Genomic DNA, 26,845 nt, shown 5'->3' with positions numbered 1-26,845 from the left:
CCCCATTTACAACAAAAATATTTTCATCCTTCAAGTAAAAATACTAGATCCTATGTATCATTCTTTTCAAATTGACCATTTCTTCATTAATAACATTATTATAAGATTAAAATCATTAATGCCAAATGCCTCCTCTTTATATCTAGGTTCATCCATGTTATTATTCAAATAAAAAATTCTCTCCAACCATCAAACAAATGTTATAAATACATGTATTGATTTTAGACCCAGTGATCCTGATATGTTGCAAATCAGTGAAAGATAGGTATATATGTTGCAAATCACTAGAAGATAGGTATGTAAGTTGCAGAACAGTGGAAGATAGGTAGCATGATACACATTACAAATCCTAGTTGTTGTTGATGTATTGCAAAGTTGTCGATTGCTCCAAAAATATATATTGTCACTATGAGGATACATTTATCTTGATATGAGAGATTAGGTGTTGGTTGTGGTAATTGGTTTCATGCTCTAGTCATTCATGTAGTCTAACAGTATGTAAGTGACTTATTTCAGAGGTGTAGTCCTTTTCTTTTGTGTCTTGATACATATATGGTAGTGCAATTTAGATATTCTTATTATAATCACCTGAGATTGCTGTATTCATGGTTTTGGTGCTTCATAAGTCATGCTCCAAATGTTTTGGTCCAAAAATGTATTCAGTTATGCAAGGATGAGTAAATCTATGTGCTCCATTTTCTTTATTTCTAGTGTTAACCTTTCAATGATTTGTTGTTCATGTCTTAAACCTCATAATGCAATGTTGGATCATGTTCTTTGTGCTCCGGTATCATGTTATTGTGGAAATTTGAGGACATGGTCTTTCCAGATCAGACTAAACTTGAAAGATTATGTTGATGTTTTTCTCTATTGCCTGTAGCGCATGATTTGAATGTTGAAATATCATTTGGGAAAATATTATTGAGGTTGAATTGATATGTGTGTGTGTGTGTGAGAGAGAGAGAGAACATTATGCTTAAAGCATGATATGTATGAGATGGATGATTTACGATGAAGTAAGTGAAGAGTAAGGTAAGTGATAAAGAGAAAAAGTTGATGTTGAATGAGTAAAGGAGAAGGACAGATCTAGTGTTACAATTTTTTGGAGTAGGCAGATAGCAAAGTGATTTGCAGAGTTTCTTAGTTGGATCTACTGCAAAAAAATGGTGTGTTGTTTGCTCGCTTAATAGGAACTAATTCCATGCATATGTAGATGCAACTTTCTTAGTTCATTTCTTCATTTTCTTTGCAGTTTGTCTTTTCGGTAGTGAGTCATTGCAATTTGGGTAGTGAGCCCTCTAGCAGTGAACATCGTTTGTAATCCCATATAACTAGTTATATATCTTGAGAGTTAACCCTCTGTGATTTTTCCCATTTGGGTTTTCCATGTATAAAAATCTAGTGTCTCTCTTATGATTGTGTATGTTGTGAATTTCATTTCTATTACATATTTCATTTCATGCTAAGAATATCTAAGATCAAGCTAAGTTTCAGATTATCAAAGCAGTTTATTTTGGGAATACTCATTCACCCCCTCTATTCCGGTTTGTTCAACAACGATACCCTTCAGATTGGATACCCTTCAGATTGGTTTCTATGCCTTGTATACACCCTAAAAAACAAAGTTCAAGGTTCTTGCTCCTCTTCTAAGGATTTAGAGTTAGATGAGATATCCTCAACTTCTTGTCTATCTAGGAGCCATGATTCAACTTTGTCAGGTGTAGAAAGAAATTGAATCCTCAACAAGTAACTGAAAACCCTATTACATGTTGCAAGTGTCGAGTTGCAGTCCGGCAAGAAGTTTCTCACAAGTTGGTTGTATTGATTTTTATGCATTGGATCTTTTATCGTTTTAGAAGATATAAATGATTACTGAAGCTAGAAACGGAAAGCCAACGCTTCCATCTGATTAAAATTTTGAAGTTACTGTTCAAATTTAAAATCCTGCATTTTCTATATAAGTCATCCAAACTGTATGCCTCTGAACTCTGAACTCCTCAGGATCTAACATTTTCTTGTCGTGCTCGGTACAGATGCAGCAGGAGAATTCTGAAATGGTTATTAACATTAGTGAACAATATCCTCTAAAAAAGACGCTGTGCATTTATAGGGTGCCTGTTAACATAAGAGGACTGAAAGAGGAAGCTTATATTCCATCGGCTGTAGGGTTGGGGCTTTACCATCACAACATTAACCTATCTGTAATGGATGGACATAAGAAGGAAGCAGTTAAGAGAACTTTGTCCAGGATCAACCTCACCTCCCAGCAGTTAAATACAGAGCTTAATAAGAAGAATGAAAATTTGGAGAATGAAATTAGGGATTGCTATCAAGATAGAGCAATTGAGTGCAGTGGACAAACTTTTGAGGACATATTTGTGAAGGATGCGTGCTTTATTCTTCAGTACATCAGGTCGTATGTGGGAATGGACGCAAGTCCTACAGATTCCACTAACTCTTGTTTTCAAAACTATGATCACCATGACGATTTCCACTCTTCTGTACAAAGCGACATTTGGAAGTTGGAAAACCAAATTCCTTTATTCATATTGATAACTATACTCCAATTGGAATTCAATGATCATGCAAAGGATATGTTGGCTGAAATGCTTCAGAGGTTCTTTCTTATTCGACCATTTGTCTTCTATTTTCCATCTTGGGGTAATAAAATTCAATCAAGACTGAAGCATCATATTGAAAAAGGAGCACATCATCTGCTGGATTTATATCGAAGGATGATTAGAGATATGCTATCATATTCAAGCTCGGAATCTGCTTTTGATTTTGAAACTAAACATGGTATCGAGGAGAGGGAACAACGTACCGATACAGAGGTAAAAAGATTTGAGACTAGTCTACTGGATGTCGGTTGCTTCTATCACACGCGGGTTCCAGAGGATGACACTCCAAGAGCTGAATTACTAGAAAAGGCTGGTATAAAATTTGAGGGAGGAAAACTCCGATTTCAACGAAGTTTGTTTGGAGGCAGTCTTTCAATCCCTATAATGCACGTGGACTACGCGACAGAAGGATTATTGCGGAATTTGATGGCTTTTGAAGAGTGTCAAATACGCAAAAGAAATTCTATACCCACAATAATTTCTCAGTATGTACACTTAATGGATGACTTAATTGACTCTGAGAATGATGTTGCCGTACTTAAAAGAGAGAAAATCATTTGCAGTAAATTGGGGAGTGATGCAGAAATAGCTGTTATGTTTAATTGTATCTGCAAGTCAATTACTGAGACTAAATATGAGTCCTTGGAAATTACTATGAGACAAGCTAGAAAGCACTATAATAGCCGATTAAAGAGATGGGTCAGTGAGTTCAAAAAGGAGAACTGTTCAAAACCATGGTATGTTGTCTCTGGTGTGGTAGCAGCACTTATTTTAGTGATGACTGCTGTCCAAACTGTCTATGCAGTGAAAAAGTGAAGGTACAGGCGTATGATTTCAGGTTGAATATTTATATTTTTACAAAACTTGTGTTCAGGGAGACGGGTAGCGCCGCACAATCTTTGTGATTATAAATTAAAAATTGACTAGCAACAAAGAGATTTCAGTTATTTATTTATTTGACCGATAGGCAAATCTAATTCAACTTTGTTTTACCTGTAATTTTATCAATGCACAATACTGATCTTATGTTTCTTCATTTCATTTCATTTGATTTCCAGCCATGTCATTTTGTTTTTGGAATGCATTCCTTGGTGAGGAATGAAAACGCCCGTTTATATTCCCCTTTCCATGCAATTCGTTATGAGCGAGAATTATGACTTAAATTTTCCTTTCGCATTTCATAATTGGTTTATTCCTTGATGAGAAATGAAAACGCTTGTTTCCATTCCCACTTTAACTGGTTATGGGCGAGAATTATGTATTAAATTTTCCTTTTGGGTGTATTAATACTGGTTTAATCCTTGGTGAGAAATGAGGACGTCCATGTTATTGGTTATGGGAAGGATTTATGACTTAAATTTTCCATTTCTGTGCATTAAATGCTGAATTTTCTTTATATCTGTTATTTTGCAATATGTAATATCTTTGAATAGATTTACTGTTTTTATGTTACATCTTTATAAAATTTATATTTTTCTTTCTTTCTTAAAGTTTGATGTTTCCATGTAATCTAGATTAAGATCTCAATTGTATTATTAATTGTAGTTAATGATTTTGAATGTTTGAAGATTTCATATTATATTTATGGTTTTACTAATTTTGATCATGATAATTACATTTGACAAGCAAATTAAAACTGCTATAGTAATTGATTTTGGTTTCAATGATCAGAAAAGTGTGTTTTTTTGGGGGCTAACCAGAATAATACTCTCTTGATGAAATGCTAATATGAAAATATTAAATGGTCTTGCAAGTACAACAAGAAAAGTTATAATATTGAGTTACCAATACTCTCATGAGAGTGATTTTGATGTCAATTAATCCTACTTTAATATTCTTAAAGGTCAAACTAGAAATAGAAGGATTATTCAATTGTAAGCATCTTGCTAATATTTGTGCCGCAACAAGGATCTATATTCAATCACTATGACTTGGAGTGAGTTCTGATTATTTATTTCTACATCTTTTAGATATTGTATAGAAAACCACTTAAAGATAATTAATCCATAGACCATGTTGGATTAGTGTCAATAACAGATGCAAATAGCAGATGTAAAGCCATATTCTGCAACCTTTTGACAACATCTTCCTCCATCGACGCTTCTCATCCAGATTGAACGCCCCCCTATTCATAAATTGAACCACTACACTGCCTCCACCCACCTCCACTTCTCCGCTAGAGTCTCTGCTAGGTCCCTTTTAGTCCTGATACCAAAGTTAAACACAGACAACCCACTTCTAAAAATAATAGAAATTTTATTCTAATCATGCTATTGCATTATTATATCTAGTGTATTAATCTTGTGAAACCGTTATTTTTGGGTTTTGAAAATAACTTGCCAGCCAACTAATTAACTTAACAAATAGATTATTAAATGTAAAATTTAATTTCTTAACATTTCACATCTCTTGATGTATTTACATCATATTTAGCATGCATGTAAGTTTGTCTGCGCATATGTTTAATTTAATGTTTGTTAGACCAAGAAGATGATGCAGGGAAGTAGCTATGGTAAGAAACTTCATTGAAACTGCAAGAAGATAGGACAACTAAAATCGCTTACACATTATGATTTAATAGGTAATTCAAAACCCTACAATGTATGGTTTTCTTTGACTGGATGAAATGGTAGGTAACCGCAATACCTCTCTCAAAAAACTACGAGTTGCAGGTAAGAAGTAGTTCCAACAAGAAGTTTCTCACAAGTAGTTTGTATAGATTCTTCTGCATTTGTTTATATTGTTTTAGAATATATATATATATATATGACGACTGAAACTAAACCAGAAAGCCTAATTTTCCTTCTAATTAAAATGTTCATTGCTAAAAATGAAAGCCCTGCACTGTCAACATAAGATATCAAAGCTATTGTTTTGATAGGGTGTACATAAAGTTGTGTTTAACGATTTTTGATAAGAAATGAATATGTCTATTGCAATTTAAGCTTTATAAAATCTCGGTAGGTACACCTTAAAAACATTTTATTTTAAATGAACAATGAGTTTATCGTAGTAGGTAATTTTTTTATTTGTAATTAACAATTTTATATTTGAATTTGTATTAATAATATTTTTATTATCTTTCATTAGTGAACATGATTACAACATCTAAATTTCTAGTTGCATACAACATCAATGTATGATTCTTAATTTTTTTTATTAAATGGATAGGTATAATGGAAAGGATTATTCAATCTTACAGAATTAACAACAATATCAGTGAACTCATGCATTTAACTTAAAAAAATAATACCGCCCTCTTTAAGATAAACTGATTAAATAAACAACTCTTACAACAAATGTGCAAAAAAAGAAATTTTAATTAATTCAAAAGTATGGACATGAATATATATATATACACACACATTTAAAATTTAATATCCATAACATTATTATAAAGAAAATCTATTACAACAAAATAATTGAAACTAAATTTGTAGACTTCTATAATCCTTTAAAGAAAAGTCACAAGATTACTTTAGAGTTTCTTTTCACTATTTTTTCTCTGAAATTCCAATCTCTACAAATGAAAAATGATTTTAGCATAGATAATCCTTCTTTAAAAAATCACACTTTTTATTTTTAATAAAAATCAAATCGGTCCATCCATGAAATCTTTATCTAAATATCAAACTGGTATGTCCTTAAGAATCTTCCAATTTCCTCCATAAGTCAAATTTGAAATTTCTCACCTTCTATTTTTCATTTATGAACATTTTAAAATTTGCAACAAAAAAATGTATCAAAATGACATAACTTCCAAAATACATAACGTTTTCTTAAACTAGAGATATAAGCCTAAATTTATTTTACACCATTTAGCTATTTTTAGAGCCTCATTCCATTATCTAAACCTTCAAACATTCAATTTTATAAAAATATTCCAACACTTTTGAAATTTAAAAATTTAATTATTATTATTGTTGGTGGTCTATGTTTCATCTATTTGGTCAAAATTGACTATCAAGGTTGACTATGCCTTCTTAATTGAATAATTTTAAAGTCCATACCTATTATTTTTTAGTTATTTTTAATAGAGCAGTCATATAAAATGATTTATAAGTTTTATACTTTTGATATAGATCAACTTAATAAATAATTTCTTTTTTTGCTCTTGACCTAGTTTATAAAAATTATAAAAAGAAATGGAACGAAAATTTGGATAAAACATTCATAAATTAGATTAATGTTTTATGGATGAGCATAGAATAAGAGATTGGACAAGCTCCAGTAAGGTACAAAGGTAAAAAGAGATAAATAAAATAATTACAAAATTGATGATACTGCAAAACTACATAATCAACATGACAACAATATGAAGAGGAATATTTTAATTATAATATCATTGAGACTAGAAGTTTATATGAGTCGCATAACATAAAAAACATAGACCATAACTTATCTCCAATGGATTGACAAAAGATGGAGCTAGTTCATCGAATGCTGAATAGGATCAATTTCACACCTCGAAGAATCTGGTTATCTAGAAATTTTAAAATATGAGAATCTATTTGATATATGTGTGATAAAAACTATTTTACTCTTCAAAATATTAGTGTATATATATCATAATTCACATACCAACTAGAATATTTTATTTTTATTTCATTATCTCATTGAAAGATTTATTATAATGTATTATCTATAATAGTTTAATTAATGCTTGAGAATCTCCCTCTTTTAGTCCTCTAATTTCACCGAGAGGCCATCTACAATGGGATGCACGTTGTCCATAAACAAAAAAACCAATTTAAGAAAAAATACTACGTTTGCATGTATGTGTGGAAAAAACTCACAAGCTAATTGGCAAGGTGGCAACATGGTGGAGGCAGTGTAGTGGTTACTGCAATTGTAACTCCTCCCTTAATGCTTTCTGCAATTGAAGTGTCTCCCTTAATGCACCCTTGCAACCACAATCTACAGTAGCCACCAATCATCAATACCAACTAAAATTTGTCAAAGAGTGGATGCTTTAAAAAAGAAAAGAAAAATTAAATGAATCGTCATTGACAGAGTGGTGGAATAGAGAGTTCGATCTATGAAAGAAAATAGAAGGACAATGGAAGATTTAGTTTTATCACCATCTTTGAATCTTAGCCACACCACCTACTACTGCTTCTCAATCACTCCTTTGTTTCTCTACTACTCAACCATGCCTACAATATAATTTCTATTGCATAGATCTATCTTGCTGTCTTTTACATTGTAGTTCTCGGCCTATTGGGGTAGTTGTAAAACAAAATCAGAAGTCCACCTTGCCATTGTTTGCAAGTGGCCTATTGTACATGCAAGACATATAAAGTGCCAAAATCATCATTTTTTTGGGGGGGGCGGGAAGGGTATTTTGATTGATTGAATTTTGGGGGGGTGTCTCTTGTGCTTTTGTGCTCTTGTGTTCCTTCCTTTTTGCTGCTATGGGTTCTTCTAAGTTTCCTCTCTTAACTCCTCATAATTATTCTACTCGAAAAATTGATGCATGGAGTAAACTTATGGAAAAAGGACTAACTCATTATATTTGTTAGAGTAATATTTTTTTAGTTAGTAATTATTTATTTAATTATTAGTCTATTATACTCTATGCTTAAGCTAAACTAAGGAATCTTATGATTTTTTATTGTTTTCACCTTTGGGGTTTCGAGTATCTTTTTATAAGGATTCTCTCTTTGTATTTTCATAACAACTGTAATTATTGAATTACATTCTTTTTGCACAATCAATATGACTCCTCTTTTCTAGATCTTTGAATTCTGGCCTCCATAGCTTTTTTGCTTCTCTTTCTGTGATAGGTTTGCATGCAGGTGATCTTTGGGAGCTGTAGAGTTGATTTTTTCTCAACTCTAATATGGTATCAGAGCTCCAGATCTGCATGTCTCTGTTCTCTTCATGAGAGATTTTGGGCCTTGTTTTTCAGATCTATGTATTCGGGGGTTTGTGTAGTTTTGTTTTTCTATTTCTAGGGGTAGCTGATTGTTTGGTACATTTTGGTGCCAAAAGGACCTCCACAGTTGGATTCAAAAGGCCGATTCCATGAATTTGCCTATTTTTTGTGACAAGGGCATCTAGGGTATGATTTTTATTGGCACATTTTTTTGAGGCTCAAAAATCTGTATGCCTATACCTACAAATGCGTTTGAAAATTTTCATCATTTTTTTTTCTTTACTTTTTTTATGCCCTACAAGAGGTGTTTTTTTCTTTTAGCCGTAACTTGGTCATACAAAGGCATTTTTTGCAAAACCTTATATCGTAGAAAAGCTCTTTCTGATCTCTATCTAGATCTAGAGGTTTGAACTTTTGATTTTTTTATTTTGATGGCGTTGTTTTCTATCAAAGTAAAAGGTTCCTTTTTGCACTTCGGGAGACATAACTTGAACATCCAAACTCTATTTTTCGAAAACTTTATATTGTTGGAAATCTTGTTCTGTGTTCTTTCCATTCATATGAGTTTTCTTTCCAGATTCTGCTCCAGGTATATTTTATTCAGTTTTTTGTTTTTCAACACTTATAAAGTGCCATGGGGGGGTTGATGTTTTCCTTTTATTTGCCATCTACCTTTGTCAAGTGAGTGTTACTTCCATGACACTAACCTTATGATGTGTGTCAAGTGAGTGTTCCTTCCATGAGACTATGTACTTTCTTTGCACCTTCGATGTTCCTAGTTCTTCATCATGTAGATGTTGTTGGCCATTCTTTTTTCAGTTTACCTACCCCTCTCCCTTTTTCGCATTATGGGGATGTTTTTCATGCTGGTTCTAATGCTTCCTTCATTCGATTGATTAGCTCTTCAGGCTTTTGTGTTTCATGTCATCTGTATCTTCGAGTTCAGTTGTTTGCCTTTGTTTGGCATCTAATTTGAGTAGTGTCATTTGAGGGCACTCTTGCATATTACAGTCTTCTCTACCTAGTCATGTTCTATTTCAGTGGAGGTTCTTCAAATCAGCAATTACTCTTTGATAGTGTTTGCAGCTATTTCATGCTTCAGTGGTGTTCTTCATTCTCTTCTTTTTGTTCCTATCTTTTGGAACACTCTTGTTTGGAGGCTTCTTAGTCCTTCACTTGAAATTTCATCTCTTCTTGGAGAGGAGTTTTGTTCCAACAGGGTTTTCTCCTTTTTCTCCACTTTACAGAGATTTTATTGTACTTGGGTACCTCATAAAGCCTAGTTGTCAGAAGCCATTGTTGCTTTCCTTCATTTTTCACATGTTTTTCAGTCCTTATTTGTTTTTTAGCTATTCCCTAGGTTCATCTTAAGGTGGGGTGTTAGAGTAATCTTTTATTAGCTAATAATTATTTATTTAATTATTAGTCTATTATACTCTACGCTTAAGCTAAACTAAGGAATCTTATAATTCTTTAGGGTTTTCACATTTAGGGTTTCGAGTATCCTTTTATAAGGATTCTCTCCTCATATTTTCATAACAACTGTAATTATTGAATTTCATTCTTCTTGCACAATCAATATGACTCCTTTTTTCTGGATCTGTGAATTCTGGCCTCCATAGTTTTTTTGCTTCTCTCTTTTTATGACAGGTTTGCATGCAAGTGAACTTTGGGAGTTGTAGAGTTGAATTTTCCTCAACTCCAATAATATTGATGGAACTATTATTGTTCCCTCTGATCCTAAGGCTGATCCTGTTGGTCACTTGGATTGGCTCACTAAAAATATGATGGCAATTGGTACCTTAAGAAAGTATGTATCAAAGGATCTCATATTTCATATTGAGAAATGTACTCTAATCAAGGATGCTTGGCAAAAATTTCAAGACTTGTATGGTAAAGTTGATGAGATTAGGGAATATTAGATTGATAGTGATCTCACCATGTTGGATCCCAAGAACTTTGATACTATACAAGATTATGTCACTAAGGCAAAAGAGTTGAGGGCACAACTCAAAGATTGGGACATTGATAAGAAGGATACTCAACTGATCTTCAACTTAATGGGAAAGCTTCCACAAGAATATGCAAAATTTGTTTCTAGTTTTCAAACCCATAGGATGACAATGGGTTCAAGCTACACAATGCCTACATTTGATGCTTTTGCCGAAATGTTGATGATGAAACAAACTAAGTTGATAAGCATGGAAATTCTTAAGGCTTCTAAGTCTCAAGCATTAGTGGCAAATCAAGGGAACAAAGGAAATCAAGGAAAGGACAACTCAAACAAGAAGAAATGACAATCAAAGCCTATGGACAAAGCATCACCTTCTCCACAACAAGGAGATTCATCCTCTTCCAAGAGGGACAATTCACCAAAGAGGGAGAGACCTACTTGTGCCTATTGTAAAAATTTTGGTCATGAGGAGCGTCGTTGCCATTCTAAGAAGATTGATGAGCTCATACACATCATCAAAAAGCATAACATTGGTTTACCTAATATCTACAACAAGGATGATTCATCAACTTCCACTTCCACACAATCAAAAGGGAAAGGGCAAGCATTCATGGCTTCTACAAGTGGGAAGACTCACTCTTTTGGGACAAGAAAAGGAAAATCTCTTTGTGCTACTACAAGTCATGATTCAGGGAGATGGCTTCTAGATTCAGGGGCTTCTCATCATATGAAATCTTCGCAGTCAATGTTCTCTTCATTTGAGCCTTGCACCATGCCGCAAATTTTGATGGGCAATCATACATACATGAATGTGATTGGGGAATGTTCTATTGACATTGGGGATAAATCCTTCAATGATGTGTTGTGTGTACCCCATTTGACAAAGAATCTCCTTTCCATCTATCAAATGACACATGGCGCAACAAAGAGAATTGTGGAGTTCACACATGAGTCAATTTTCATTAGAGACGTGGAGACTAGAGCTATCATTGTGAGTGGGGTGGTTGATCATGCATCTCGTTTATACTCCGTTTTAGATTTTGTTGATGATACTGATTTCACATATGATGATTCTTCACATGATGATCACACTTCTTGTGATGGTTTAGATTTTGAGGAGAACTTTGGGTACTTGAACTTGGGGATTCTCACATGTGACCCCATTCTTGAAGTGGCATGCATGCACAGGATGGTGAAAGTGTTGTCAGTGAGGTAGGTGGTAATTGGTCGACATTAATGTTGATAGCATGTTTCATGGGTCGAAGAGGCAAAGAGTGCGGCTCAAGCCTGATTAGATGATATAAACTTGATTTGATGACTTCATGATCGAGGCCAAGTGTCCAAGTGTTGATCAAAGTAGGTGAAGCTATCTACATGATTGCTTCATAGGTGTTTGACAAGTGCAGACTGAAGAAAGAGCCATGTTTGATAAACTTATCAAATGTGTATTGGAAGCTGCATAATTGGTGGATTTGGTTAATCGATTGCAGGAGGTAAATCTCTAGAGAGAGATTTGATTGGATTTGGTTTGCCTCAAGGTCGAAGAAGAAATCCTAACGACTTGATGTTTGAATTGGTTTCTGGTGGGAAGACTTGTTTGTAAATATGCAAGTCAAAATCGATGAGGTTGGTTGCTGAATGATAGAGTGGTGCTATTGGTGAAGAAGTAAAATCAATCAAGTGCTCAACGAGAATAAGAAGAAGAAGAGACTGAGTGTGAGAGAGAATAGGGTTGAAGAGTTCAAATTGGCAACAGTGAGGAAACCTATAGATGGCCATGGAGTCGAACAAAGGAGTAAATTGGTGATGACCAAACTGGCAGAGAAGAGTCATAGAAGATTGCAGAGAAGGCAAACTAAGAACCAACAAGAATCAGATGGTTGACATCTGACTGAGTGATCAAGATCGGTGGTGGATAGCAGCAGTGTAACCGGCAAGCTGAGAACCAGTAGTCTGCAAAGGGAAGAACCGATAGAGAAGGAGAAGAGGCTGAACTGATAAGTTTACAGCTGAGAGAAGGTGAGCAGAGAACCGACAGAGATCTGTAGAGTGGAGAACTGGTGGAGAGACATACATGAGAGTTACAAAGTTCTTTTGTAACAAGAAGACAACTTTTGTATTCAAAATATGATTTTGTAATCATTGAGTTGGAGATCGGTGCAAGGGTTGGTGCCCTAAAGAAGGAGTGGTACTCCTTGGGTTGGTGACCTAAATATTGTAATTGAATGTTTCATTGTGAGGCTAGATTGGAGTAGTAGTCCCTAGCAGCATTTCTCACTGAGGTTTTTCCCATCTTGGGTTTTCCTCGTACATATGGTTTTATGTGGTATCCCTTTTATGTGTGGTTGCATTTATGTCATTCTCCCTTCTAACCAACATCTATTTTATGTTACATCTATTAACCGGTTTACTCACATAGGCTGGAAAAGGGCTGAGATTGGAAATCACTTATTCAACCCCCTTCTCAGTGGCATCTTATGTTCAACAATTGGTATCAGAGCCTGGCTTCCTTGTTAATAAGATTTCTCTAGCTTGGGTAGATTCTGGTATTTGAACACAATGGTTTGTTTTGTTTCAGTCCCTACTCCTATATTTGATGGTTCTAATTTTTCTATTTGGAGTTATAGGATGGAAGTCTACCCATCCTCCTTAAGGTTTGATGTGTGGATGTCAGTTGTTAATGGCTTCCCTAGTAAAGTCAGTTCTCCCACCAATTCAAATGCAGAAAGAAGAAACCAGTGCAATGATGTAGAAATGAAGGCTAAATTTTGTGGGCTCGCAGATGATATCTCCTCACAGGTGGATAGATTGAAATCGACAAAGAGTCTATGGGACAGATTGAAGAATATCTATGGAAATGAGCCTACCACTGTAGAACCGGTTTGTGAAGAAAAGATGAGAAATGCAACTCATGTATTTGTAGATGATGAAGGCAGATATGTTAGCAACCACAACAATGATGAAGAAGGAACCCACCTCTTCATGGCCCAAGAGACAGAAAGTGAGGAGCACACATCTGAAAGTGATAAGGCAAATAGATCCCACCGACAAGATGTGTTTGGCAGTGATAGTGAAGGTGAAGAAGAAGAAGAAGAAGAAGAAGCAAAAGTTGATCTTGAAGGAGAACTTGTAAGTGCACTCAAAGAAGTTAGTAGAGTAAGGAATGAGTACAAGTTATTCAAGAATGCTGCAATTGTGGAGCAAAACCAATTGATCAAATGCCTTGAAGAATTTGAGAAATGTGTCTTAGAATTAAAGACTCAACAAGAAGACACCAAGGTGTGCTAGTGTAATGATCTAGCATCTGAGCTAGAAGTCAAGGATAAAGAATATCAATAGCTAGTAGGAGAAATGGAGATTCTCCGAAATACTCTTGAGAAATGTGAGGATGAGCTCAAGGTAAGAATCCAATTTGATGGTAGAAGTGATGTCTTGGACAAAATGTTGAAAAAGAAAAAGCATACCAAGGATACCAGTGGATTAGGAAGTGGTGCCGGTGAATGCTCCACTAGCAAGAATGTCCCCCACAATGACATTTTGTTTGTCTCGTAAAATGGAGATAACTTAGGTCAAACCTTCATAGTTAGAGATGCTCCCCGTAAGAAGGTAGATCTAACCACAACCGGTGAAGACATGGAGACAAGGATGAAGACTGGTGCTGCAAGAAGGAGAAACAATTTAGATCCCAAAGGAAAAGGGAAGATGGGAGAAGGAAGCTTCACCAGAAGAAAGAACATGAGAAGACAACAAAGAAGACCTCCTACCTATAGAGGACAAGGAAATGCTACCGCCCACAAGACAAAGCAAGTGTGGGAAAGGAAGGGATCAGATGGAGAAACTACAGAAAGTGAACATCCCAGGGTCCATCCTCGGAGAAGAAGACATGGAGTTACCAAACCAGAAGATCTCCACATGCATGGCAAAACAAATTTGTAAGTCACATGCCATTCTTTATCGGTTACTGCTTCTCTTTCAAAGATTATGGTCATAGGAAGATGAATGCATAAAAAGGTTTAGAAATAATAATGTTATCTGTCCAAGAAGTAATACATATGGCCATAATATGTCAAGATGTAGATGCATAGTAAGATGAGTCCATTTGTTGCCGCAATAAATGTAAACTATGTATGTTATATCTACAATAGACCTAGGCATAGAAGTCATGCATGCAGGAACAAGAAAGTTTAGTCACATAACAACTAATATAGCAGCTATGCTCAACATGGAAATGAATATAGAGCATATGGAAGTCAAAGACCTACATGGAAGCAAAGGAGAAATGTCCCTGCAAGATCAAGAGGTCCATCAGTTCTAGTTGCCGGTCACAACAACATGACCAGAAGAAGATGGTCTAATCGGTTTGACAGAAGGTCCCCAAATCATTTGATTAACATGAACACTGTTTGCTTCTACAATAATGCTTTGAGTCATGTGGCAGAATCAGGTAGAGCATAGACCAATCAGGAAAAGAAGGTAAGACCTACTCCCAAGATTGAAAATGGGAAGAAAAGTGAAGTCATGAAGGTATGGAGGAAGAAATAAGTGTGTACGACCTTGGACTAGCACTGTGCATTCAATGCACAAGTAATATCTCCTAAGGCTTAATGGAGATGTAAGACCTTAGGGGGAGTAGTACATTGACCATATCAATCACCCCCTCAGTGAAAGAGGACACATGGAAGAACAAGCTACTATCAGTATGAAGGAAGAAAATGAGATGGTAAGAGTGTGTAGTGGTTGCCTTGTCCATACACCTACATATGAAAGATGGATCAGTGCTGCACGTGTCAATGGTTGGAAAATTTGCAATTGGGATTAGATACAAATTGACACAAGAAGACAAGAGTTACAGGAAGGTGCTCTAGTAGTGATGATGAACTGGTACAACAAACCGGTATGTGCAGGATGTTACCGGTATGTATGCTAATAGGTATTTGCAAGTTATGCAAGACAATGAGATTTGGGATCATTGCATTAGCCCCGATAGCATGGAATGATGAGTTTGTGTCTCAGGTGGTGCTGATGAAGACTTGAATGACATATGTTGGCCCGATATTTGATCATGTATGCATGCATCCTTTGTGGGATAACCGGTTTGATTTATGGCATGATGATGATATTGTATGGCATTGTGTACATCACAGATCATGTCATAGGCTGTGGTAGATATAGTGGTAGATTGATCACATATGCATAGCTCAACTGGTATATGGTGAAGATTGGAGCTCTGGTTTTACACCTGAATGGCAATGTGGACCTGAGATGCATGACTCAGGGGGAGTTGACAACCATTTTTTCTGACTAGTATCAGACTTGTTGGACACAAAGGGTGTGGAAGTGTCTATGGTTGTACCAGTATGTTTGTATCTTTGAAGGTATCTGGGATTGTGAGATATTTTCAATGCCTATTCAATTGAAATCACAACTGGATCACTGGGAGTGTTGCTTGCTAAGAAGGAGAGTTCCCTGGACAAGAGAACATGCATTTAATATCAGAGAAGATACAATTGGTATTAGTGTTAGCCTCAACACTTGATATCAACTTATGGGGTCAGAATGACTTCTGCATCTCAAGGGGAGATGATGCAGATTGATTGGTAGGTATGTTGTATTCACTGACACATGTGCCTTCAATTGGTTTCAAACTTGTTTATGCACCTGTTTTCGGTTTGCATATACACTTGGTTGCTGAGCAATTGCTGTCAGTTGATGGTTGAGCCCTCCATCTCAAATGCTATGATTTGAGAGGATGTAAAGTATAAAGGTTAAAGGAGAAGATGCATTCGGTAGAGCAACAGGGGAGAAAAGTATCAGTTCTGGGTAGAAACAAGGAGAAGAGAAACCCTGTCACTTACCTTTGCCATTGTTGTCAAAGGGGGAGAAAGAATCTATAGTATGTTGGATACCACATGTTTTGACATCAATGCCAAAGGGAGAGATTGTTCGCATTGTGTTTTCATTGATGTCAACCGGTATAGGATGGTAACTGGTATCGGAGATGGATGTGGCATACTCCCATTGATGCATATCGGATGTGATGCCTTTGATGTCACTTAGCTTAGCAGGTCACCGGTAAAAGAGAAAATTTCACCTTGCATAATGGCCATTGGAGTCACTAGTACACAAGTTAGTGTTTGACTTGTGCTTAAGATATGGATAGGAGACCAGTATGATATAACAACTGGTAAATGATGACATCTATAAGAGACAAAGATGTTGGGCTGTTAATTATGATGAAGAGGGGGAATGTTAACAAAATCACATCAACATCAAAGAAGAAGTATGTGCATGCCATCAGTATGCTATGTGGATGTGAAACTGCAGGACTCCCACTGGATAAAGATGCAGTCACCATTTGAAGAGACTATTCACAGTGAGTGTGCCCAAACCCGATCACATGTGCCTATTTGAAGATATGTTACTCAAACAGGGAAGCCATATTGATGCAATGTCATAAGCAAATAGCAAGGATCCACTCCCACTAGTAAGTGGAACTTATCTCCTATCATACATAGAATGCATCATAGTCTTGGAGATAAGACAAAAGAGTTAAAGGCAGGTAATTAAAGGCTCCCACTAGATGAACTGGTGAAACACTAAGTTGCCTTAGATGCATGAGATCAAAGATATGCATTAGATTAGTTGGATAAATATGTTGAGTTGCCAGTATAGAGAAGGAAGGATATGTTTGTCACTTTGACAAACATGATAATTGTAGAACCGGTCTAGTGATGAGGATGTTGGCTTGATGATGATTGTAATGAATGACTTCATATGTTGTCATTGATGGAACATGTACACACACATATGATCACATTATCTACCAGTGTTACTTCAAAAGTTATTTGAGTTATATTGCTATCGGTATTAGAAGTTTTGTTTAAAGAGTATCAAACTAGTACATGCAGACAACAGGTATATATATATATATGTGAAATACATGGATGACTCGACACCAACCTAAAGATCCAGCAGAGATTATCAAAGGAGCAATTAAAGACAATCGGTTTACATGTTGATATGGTTAACTCCAATCGATATTGATGTTCCAAATGATATTTATTGATTGTGTGATGAGTTACCCTAACAGACAATTTTTGGCGGTGATTTGTGATGAGTTATGTTTGATTGTCTAGATACACTGCACCTAGGAAATTGTGATATAATTTCTAAGACTGACATGAAATCAAAATATTTATATAATTGCATATGATGAGATATGAGATATGTTGATTTGATGCGAAGATAGAAGTGTTAAGGTGTTGAGAGTATTGCAGAGTATGTTGGTAATGAAGTTTTGAATGCACAAAAAAGGATCTATTCAAGCAAGTTGTGCTACTTCTAGATCACACCACATGTTGTTTTCTAATCACTACCACAGTTAAATCCCCTAACCGGGTAGGCTCTAACAAGATTCATTATACAAATCCTCTAACTAGGTGATCCATTAGTTTGGATTTAGAAGCCCTCTGTCGAGGTTACTCCTAACAGGGTACTATGTTTAACAGGGTATATCTTTTAACAGAGATTTGGGATCTTTAACAGGATTCGCTCCTAGCAGAGCACTTTTGTAGACCTTAACCGGTTAGTTACCTATTACTGTAGTTAATTAACTTGTGAGTTTCATCTCATCGTGGTTTTTCCCATTTGGGTTTTTCCACGTATAAATACTTGTGTTATGGTGGATGTTTAACTTATTATGAATGCTTTAATATCATTTTGGATAGCATGCATAGTGTTTAACAAACTTGTTAAAAATATCTACCGTTCAATGTTTAAAGTAGTATTGTTTTTGGTGTCACTGATTCATCCCCCCCTCTTAGTGCTTTTGAAGTCTATCAATTGGTATCGAAGCCTAACTTATTTAAGGCTTAATCGCTTGGAAGGGAACCCTAAAGCCACCATGGGGGATATGAGCTACTTTGAGATGGCTAGAGTACTTGAGGCTAGTAAGGATGAGCTTGAAACCCTAAGGGTCAGATTCAAAGCTTCTCAAGTCGAAAGGAGAGAGCTAACTGAACAACTATTGGAAATATTTGACAATAGTTCTTCAAAAGAAGCCAACATTGATGCTTTAGCTAAAGAAGTTGAAAAACTGAACGGTGAAAAGCTAAATATGAGAAGAGTGATAGAAATAGAAGCCAGGAGGACAGCTGAAGATCCTGTCAAAGAAAGAGATCATGAAATTGCTAAGATCAAATGAGAGAATGCAACCTTGCATGATCAATGGCATGTTGAGATAGAAGAAAAAGAGGCCTTGCAGCTAGATCTTGAAATGGCATCATCTCTAAGAGAAACCCTTGTTAAATACAATGAAGATCTTACCAGAGAACTCATTGAAGCCAAAAAGAAACTGGAAAAGTTCAACAAAAGTTCTACCTTGCTGGATGAGAAGATTCAATCACAAAGGTTGAAAGGTGATACTTCTGGACTTGATTTTAACACATCTGAGAAAGGAGAATCTTCTGGTACAAAGAACAACATTAATAAGGACAAAACAACTCCTAAGGCTAATAAGCCTACCGGTAAGAAGGTTTTTAAACCTGTTTGCTTTGTTTTTCATAAAATTGGTCATATTGAAAATGTGTGTAGAAACAAACCCAATGGAAATACAAGCTATAATGCAAATACTAGGTATGTTTCTAAGAGATTTCAAGGTTATTATTTCACATGCAAAATGTATGGACATCTAGATCAGTTGAATGCAAACATGGAGCAAATAATCTAGTACCTCACATGAATCCAAGACCTAATGGCAACTAGATGAGAACCTATGATAACCTGGGTAACATGAACTGGCTGAGACCCTATGTCAACTGGTTTAGTCCATTTGAGATGGAAAAGGTAACTAATGTCATTTGCATCATTTGTAACAATATTGGTCATGTGGCTATGAATTGCAGAAGGAGAACTGAAAGAGGCAATGCAGGACCTTGGAGATCATCTGGAATGATCTGTTATTATTGTCATAAATCGAGACACATGGTAAAATTTTGTAGATCAAGAAAGAACAAACCGGTTAATCATTCTGATGATCAAAAAGGCAAGCAAAAGGTAAATATTGAGGAAACCAGAGAAGAGATGAACCAAATATGGAAAAAGAAGAGTGATGATACACCTACAGAAGAACCTAATCCTTCACCTAGTGTGGAGAATCTTGCACCGGTAAACTAAGCCTCTGTAATAGGGCTAAGGGGAGCATATCAATAAATCTACTTCTGGACCCCTTGAAAAGTTCAATGGTAAGAGAGTTTGAATTTTGAGTTGTTATGCATGAAATCTTGATATCTTTTGACAATCAGATTTTCAAAAGTTTATCAACTGGTTTTACACCTATTAATATTGTATGCATCGTTAAGCGGTGTCTTAGGGTTTGTAACCCTAGCGGTCAAGCATTTAATATAGTAAGTAAAAAGGATAAAAACAGGTTTTACTTTGCTATTTTTACCCTAAATTCATTTGAGAGAGAATTCTTGAGCACTTGCAGAGACAAGAAAGGATTGCTAGCTAATTTTAGTCAAAATTGTGTTGTGATTTGCATGATCTAAGTTGATTCGAAGGTTAGTAAAGGCTGAACTGGTGTGCACTTGAGAAATCAACCGGTAGCCAAGGCAACGCGTGTGAATTAAGGTATTTCTTTGTCAATCCCATCTCGAATCTAGTTTATCAATAATGGCTTCATCATCTAAGCAAGTAGAGAGACTAATGATCACATCAAAACTGATGGAGGTTATAGAGTCAGAACCAATTGTGTCTTATAATGCTTTATCTCACGTTCCTGACGGAGTCATTGTAAAAGGTGATTTGTCTAGCTACATTGACTGCAAAATTGAACATTTAAGATCGTTGTCAATTTATTCTTAGTTTAAATCCATTTGCAATGAAAATGGATAGATTCAACCAGAGTATATTAGGGTTTGTGAGAAAGGTTTTCATAATGCAACTTATTTTCTCGAGGAGTTTGAAGAGGAACATATCCGAATCATTTTGAGTCATTTTCATGGGGAATTTATGTATTTGGAAAGGACACACACTATAACTAAAGAGGATATTCAAGCTGTGACTGGTCTTTGCTCAACTGTTGAAGTCCCTAAGCTGAGGCAAATTTCAAAAGAGACAGTGAAAACACTTTAACCTTGTCAACCTCTGATGGGCATTATTTTTGTGTCAATAACATTAAGGACACAATGGTTAAACTGGCTACTATGGTTATAGGCTACTGAATATTCTATTCCAGTAGAATGAATAGTGTGCCATCTATAGGAGTACATACTGCCTATAGAATGATTGCTGAAAATGCAGATAATGACCTATGTGAGGCCATAAGGAGCCAAATGATGTTAAATCTTCAGTCTATCAAGAAAGACAACAGTCAAAAGTTTATATTTGGTCAGTTATTGACTAGTTTATTCTTTTATTTCCAGAATTTCCTACCAAGAATTGGTGATCTTGAATGGTCTAAAGATCTACCGGTAATTGCCTAGATAAAGAACAACATTAAGGTTGTGAAGAACACCTTCTTTGTTGCAATGAATAAATATTTCAATGAATTTCAAAAGAACATGAATATGAGGGTAAGGCTACCTAAGGATGTGGTGAAACACTTTGCTAAGAGCATCATTTTTACAATCACCACTGATTTTTATCTAATGGAAGCTATTGAGCCAAGAGAAGAGGAAATAGAATACATGAGCTATGAAGTCAATTATGACTTATTGATCGGTTATGCCAATAACTTGTTGGTATCTCCAATGGACAAAAAGAAGATAAGATTGGATATTGTTGAAGAGAAAACTGCAAGAGCTAAATCCAGTAGTGCTCCAACAAGTAGTGGTAAAGGTAAGAGGAAGAAGGTTGAGCAAGCACCTCTAGTATAAAAAAGTACAAGAGTGACACGTAGTGTCCAAATAAAAAAGGAACAGGTACCCAAAGTTACTGCTCCAAAGCAAACTGCAACAAAGAAAAGAGGTCATAAATTGATTCTCCAAGCAAAATCTAAAGATACTGATATTGAGGAGGAACTAAAGAAAATGAAAGCAACTGGTAAAACAACCAAACCAGTCAAAGGAGTGCCAAAGGCAACTGTGCTTATCAGTATATTATCTTACAAGCCTATGACTGATTTTGAGAAGACAGTCAAATCATTGGGAAGGAATAGATTTGATAATGTCAAGAAATGTTTTGATTCATTTGATGAAGAACGGAAGGAACAAATTTTTCAACAAGTAATCATCTATTTATGTCAATATAACCGATTACCTGAAGATCTTAAAGATGATATTTTTGATTCTTTGTACTCTATTCTTTCAAATAACTAGCAAATTGTTGTTGACAAAGACCAAGAAATTATTGATAATGCGTTTATTCAATATTTTCCTGAATTAGCAAAGAATGAATTAATTGCTTTACTTGACAAATACAAAGGATAGTTTATGTCTAAGGCAAGAAGATTAAAGCTAATGAATGAGAAAATTCAATATGTTGAATTTGAAACTCATCAGATATCTCGTAATATTCAACGAATGCAATTTAAGAATTTACAATCTTCTAAAGATGAGCAAGTTGAGCCTGAGGTACGACTGGAAATTGATGAGGAAGAAATTGTGCAAGCTGATGTTGTCTATCCTATCAAGACACAAGATGACACTACTTCTCAAAAGGTTATTCTTGTTGATGATATTCAGGATACTATAGATATATCTAGAAACATTATTGCACCTGAGATTACTGAGAAACCGACAACTCAACCAAGGGTGGATATTCCACCTCCACCAACAAAAGAACAACCAGTAAAATCCCAACCGGTTTTACAAGCAACCCATGAAAAACCTGTTGAATAAGTTGTTGCACAGATCTCTGAACCGGCAAAGATGAAGGAACAAAAGTAAGAGACAATTAAGACAGAGAAATCTGTTCAACTGGTAAAAGCATTAGTCACACAACGGACTGATGAAGATGATGATGACTCACTAGGCATCACAGGGCCTATAGATGTCGATAGCATGAGTGCATTAGAATTAATGTAGATTGCAACTGTCATGCAATCTAGGGCACAAAAAAGAGACTTAAAGAACAAAGAATGGAAGCTGAAACCATTCAAAATGTCGTAGATATTCTGACAAGTCTTCTACCAGAAACTGCTACCAAGTACTTGTCAACTCCCATTGGCAAGCTTGGCTAGTTGGTTGCTGATGCAGCTGATCAACTTAAGTCCTTAGAAGAAGCAACACAGACCTATGCTGATAAAAGCTACAGGAAGAAGCGTGGAGAACAAATCATGAAAGATATTGCTACAGGAAGAATTTCTCTATCTCTTAATAAAGATTTGATAAGAAAAGCTATTGAAATGGGAGGGAGAATTCTTGCATATACATCTAATGTTTCATTCTTTTATTTTGATATCAATCAAAGGCGAACTAAAACCAAGCAAGAACTTGCAAAGATATGCAATGTCTATGTATTGTTACAAGTTTCAATTTTTACTTTTAGCAAATTTGTGGATGATTTGCAAAACCGGTTAGACACCTATGATCGAGAACAGGCAAAAAGACTTTGATCCCTGAAGGAGTTGAAGAATCTACTCAAACCCCAAGTGGACATGTTACACAGAGCCTACAAGAATGTAGAAGCAATTTTGGCTACTCCAGAGATGTGTACACTTGATGCAATGGAAGAGTTATGTACTCAGATTATGACCACAATTGAGGTCACTGAGACCCTGTTGGAGACATGGGAACATGATTTTTCTCAAATGAAGAGTAACTTTAGTGACATTTTTCTGAGAATTGCAATGCATACCTCTTGATTCATATTTATCAAGTTTTTGTATATGTAAAACATTTTGATACAAGTTTTGCTATAAATATATGTATTTTGCTTTTCAATTTGGCATTGTTGTTAAAAGGGGAGTAGAAATATGTATGTGTGTTGTGAAATTTTTTTATGTATGGTTAAGGGGGAGTAGGAGTAGAAATATATGTGTACAATATTTGTAAGCACACTTAGTTGTATAGTTGTAAAATTTTCTAAGTGTTACCATCAATGCCAAAGGGGGAGATTGTTGGCTTGATGATGATTGTAATGAATGACTTCATATGTTGTCATTGATGGAACATGTACACACACATATGATCACATTATCTACCGATGTTACTTCAAAAGTTATTTGTATTATATTGCTACTGGTATTAGAAGTTTTGTTTAGAGAGTATCAAATCGGTACATGGAGACAACCGGTATATATATGTATATATGAAATACAGGATTGACTCGACACCAACCTGAAGATCCAAAAGAGATGCTCAAAGGAGCAATGAAAGACAATCAGTTTACATGTTGATATGGTTAACTCCAACCGGTATTGATGTTCCAACCGATATTGATTGATTGTGTGATGAGTTACCCTAACCAACAATTTTTGGCAGTAATTTGTGATGAGTTATGTTTGATTGTCTAGTTACACTACACCTAGGAAATTGTGATATAATTTCTAAGGCCGACATGAAATCAAAATGTCTATATAATGACATATGATGAGATATGAGATATGTTGATTTGATGCGAAGATAGAAGTGTTAAGGTGTTGAGAGTATTGCAGAGTATGTTGGTAATGAAGTTTTGAATGCACAGAAAAGGATCTATTCAAGCAAGTTGTGCTACTTCTAGATCACACCACTTGTTGTTTTCTAATCACTAAAATTGTCAAATCCCCTAATTGGATAGGCTCTAACAAGCTCCATTGTACAAATCCTCTAACCAGGTGATCCATTAGTTTGGATTCAGAAATCCTCTACCGAGGTTACTATTAAGAGGGTACTACCTTTAACAGGGTATATCTTTTAACGAAGCTTTCGGATCTTTAACAGGATTCACTCCTAGCAGAGCACTTTTGTAGACCTTAACCGATTAGTTACCTATTACTATAGTTAGTTAACTTGTGAGTCTCATCTCACCATGGTTTTTCCCATTTGGGTTTTCCACGCATAAATACTTGTGTTATGGTGGATGTTTTACTTATTGTGAATGTTTTAATATCATTTTGGATAGAATGCATATTGTTTAACAAACTTGTTAAAAATATCTACCAGTCAGTGTTTAAAGTAGTATTAGTTTTGGTGTCACTGATTCACCCCCCCTCTTAGTGCTTTATAAGTCTATCAGAGGAAAGGTGTTGCCAAAGGTGTTGCCATAGATACAGACAGATGGAGGCAGTTGAAGGTTGAAGACATAGTGTCATCAAGGTACTTACCGATAAGTATGTCCATCGATAATGCAGTTAGAGTGCAGATGTGGAAGGATCCCATCTGATGACGATGTGCATGAGGTAGGTGGGCATGTATGCCGACCGGTTTAGGTGCTCCACCAAAAGAGAAGCGGAATGAAAGGTTGAAGGCAGACCGATTAGGGTATAACCGAGAAAGTTTGTGAACTGGTAGATGAACTCAGTTGTCTAGTTGGTCGGTGATCCTAACCAAACCGACATAACCAACCTAGCAAAGGTGGATACCAACAAAGGGACCACATGGAGGTGAAGTGGCATGCATGCATAAGACTGTGAAAGTGTTATCATTGAGGTAGGTGGTAACTGGTCGACATTAATGTCGATAGTGTGTTTCACAGGTTGAAGAGTAGAAGAGTGTGACTCGAGATTGATCAGAGGACAAGGATCTGATTTGATGACTTCATGATCGAGGCTGAGTGTCCAAGTGCTGATTAGGGTAGGTGAAGCTATCTGCATGATCGCTTCATATGTGTTTGACAAGTGTAGACTGAAGAAGGAGCCGTGTTTGCTAAAGTTAGCAAACGTGTATTAGAAGCTGCACGATTGGTGGATTTGATTGATCCATTGCAGGAGGTAAATCTCTAGAGCGAGATCTGATTGGATTTGGTTTTCCTCAAAGCTGATGAAGAAACCCTAACCGCCTGAAGTTTGAATTGGTTTTTGGCGGGAAGACTTGTTTGTAAATATGCAAGTCAAAATCAATGAGGTTGGCTACTAAATGATAGAGTGTTGCTATTGGTGAAGAAGTGAAATCAGTTAAGTGCTCAACGAGAAGAAGAAAAAGAGACTAACTATGAGAGAGAATAGGATTGAAGAGTTCAAACCAACAACAATGAGGAAACCGGTAGTGGCCATTGAGTTGAACAGAGGAGTAAACCGGTGGTGACCAAACTGGCAAAGAAGAGTCATAGAAGATTGCAGAGAAGGAAAGCCAAGAACCAACATGAATCAGATGGTAGACATTTGATTGAGTGATCGAGACCAATGGTGGATAGCAACAGTGTAACCAAGAAGCTGAGAACCAGTAGTGTGCAGAGAGCAGAACCGATAAAGAAGGAGAAGAGGCTGAACTGGTAAGGTTGCAGATGAGAAGAGGTGACCAGAGAACCGATAGAGATCCATAGAGTGGAGAATCAGTGGAGAGACATACATGAGAGTTACAAAGTTCTTTTGTAACAAGAAGATAATTTTTGTATTCAAAATATGATTTTGTAATCATTGAGTTGGAGCTCGGTGCAGGAGTTGGTGCTCCTTGGGTTGGTGCCCTAAAGTAGGACTAGTACTCCTTGGGTTGTTGCACTAAATGTTGTAACCAAATGTTTCATTATGAGTTTGGATTGGAGCAGTAGTCTTCGACAGCATTTCTCATTAAGGTTTTTCCCATCTTGGGTTTTCCTCGTACATATGGTGTTATGCGGTATCCCTTTTATGTGTGGTTGCATTTGTGTCATTCTCTCTTCTAATCAGTATGTCTATTTTATGTTAGATCTGTTAACCTATTTACACACATAGGTTAGAAAAGGGATAAGATTGGAAACCATTGATTCCTCCCCCCTCTCAATGACATCTTGTGTTCAATAGTTAGGTACCCATGTGCAATGCAAATTTAATGAAATGAATCTCTCACAAAGTGTATAAAATGAGAAAACCACATGGGAAAAAACTCTTCTCCAAAAGAGAAAAAACAAACAATACAATCATGATGGATGAAGGACTCAAGACCCCCCCAAGGACTACATGCATCATGTATATACAATTAAGTATCCCCCCATTGGAAGGAAGGAAAGAGCAATAATATCCCCCAATAATGAAGAAGCTCCAATGTCGATGAAGTATGCTTGGAAAAAAAAGATTACGTAATATCTACAAGAAACACATCTTCCCTCAGGAAGAAAAAAGTCCATTGAATGATGAAAAATCCATGCCATGTCCAACTAAAAGAAGGAGGATGAAAGTCTCTAAGTGGGAATCTCTAAAAAATTGAATAGGAGTCTACAAGGCTAAAGAACTCGTCACACAAGCATGATCAAACTGGACCATGAAATGAGACAAGTCTAGTGAAGGAAGAGTCTCATAACATCAATCTCAAAACAAGGTGAAGAGGAATATCT

The 26,845-nt window shown here is 35.9% G+C and overlaps 1 protein-coding gene across 1 annotated transcript; it reads left to right on the top strand.

Annotated features, from left to right (window-relative positions):
- The first annotated feature begins 2,033 nt into the window (after positions 1-2,033).
- On the top strand, positions 2,034-3,437 carry LOC131856534 (UPF0481 protein At3g47200-like). Its single transcript, XM_059208358.1, has one exon. The coding sequence runs from the start codon at positions 2,034-2,036 to the stop codon at positions 3,435-3,437; it is 1,404 nt and encodes a 467-aa protein (XP_059064341.1).
- The last annotated feature ends 23,408 nt before the right edge of the window (positions 3,438-26,845 follow it).

This window comes from Cryptomeria japonica, chromosome 7 (genome assembly GCF_030272615.1).
Source record: "Cryptomeria japonica chromosome 7, Sugi_1.0, whole genome shotgun sequence".
Lineage (NCBI taxonomy): Eukaryota > Viridiplantae > Streptophyta > Pinopsida > Cupressales > Cupressaceae > Cryptomeria > Cryptomeria japonica.
This window is presented reverse-complemented; position numbering and strand designations above follow the sequence as displayed.

Bases quoted from the DNA above. Each gene is read 5' to 3' on its own strand.
- LOC131856534 (XM_059208358.1), top strand. From the start codon at position 2,034: ATGCAGCAGGAGAATTCTGAAATGGTTATTAACATTAGTGAACAATAT.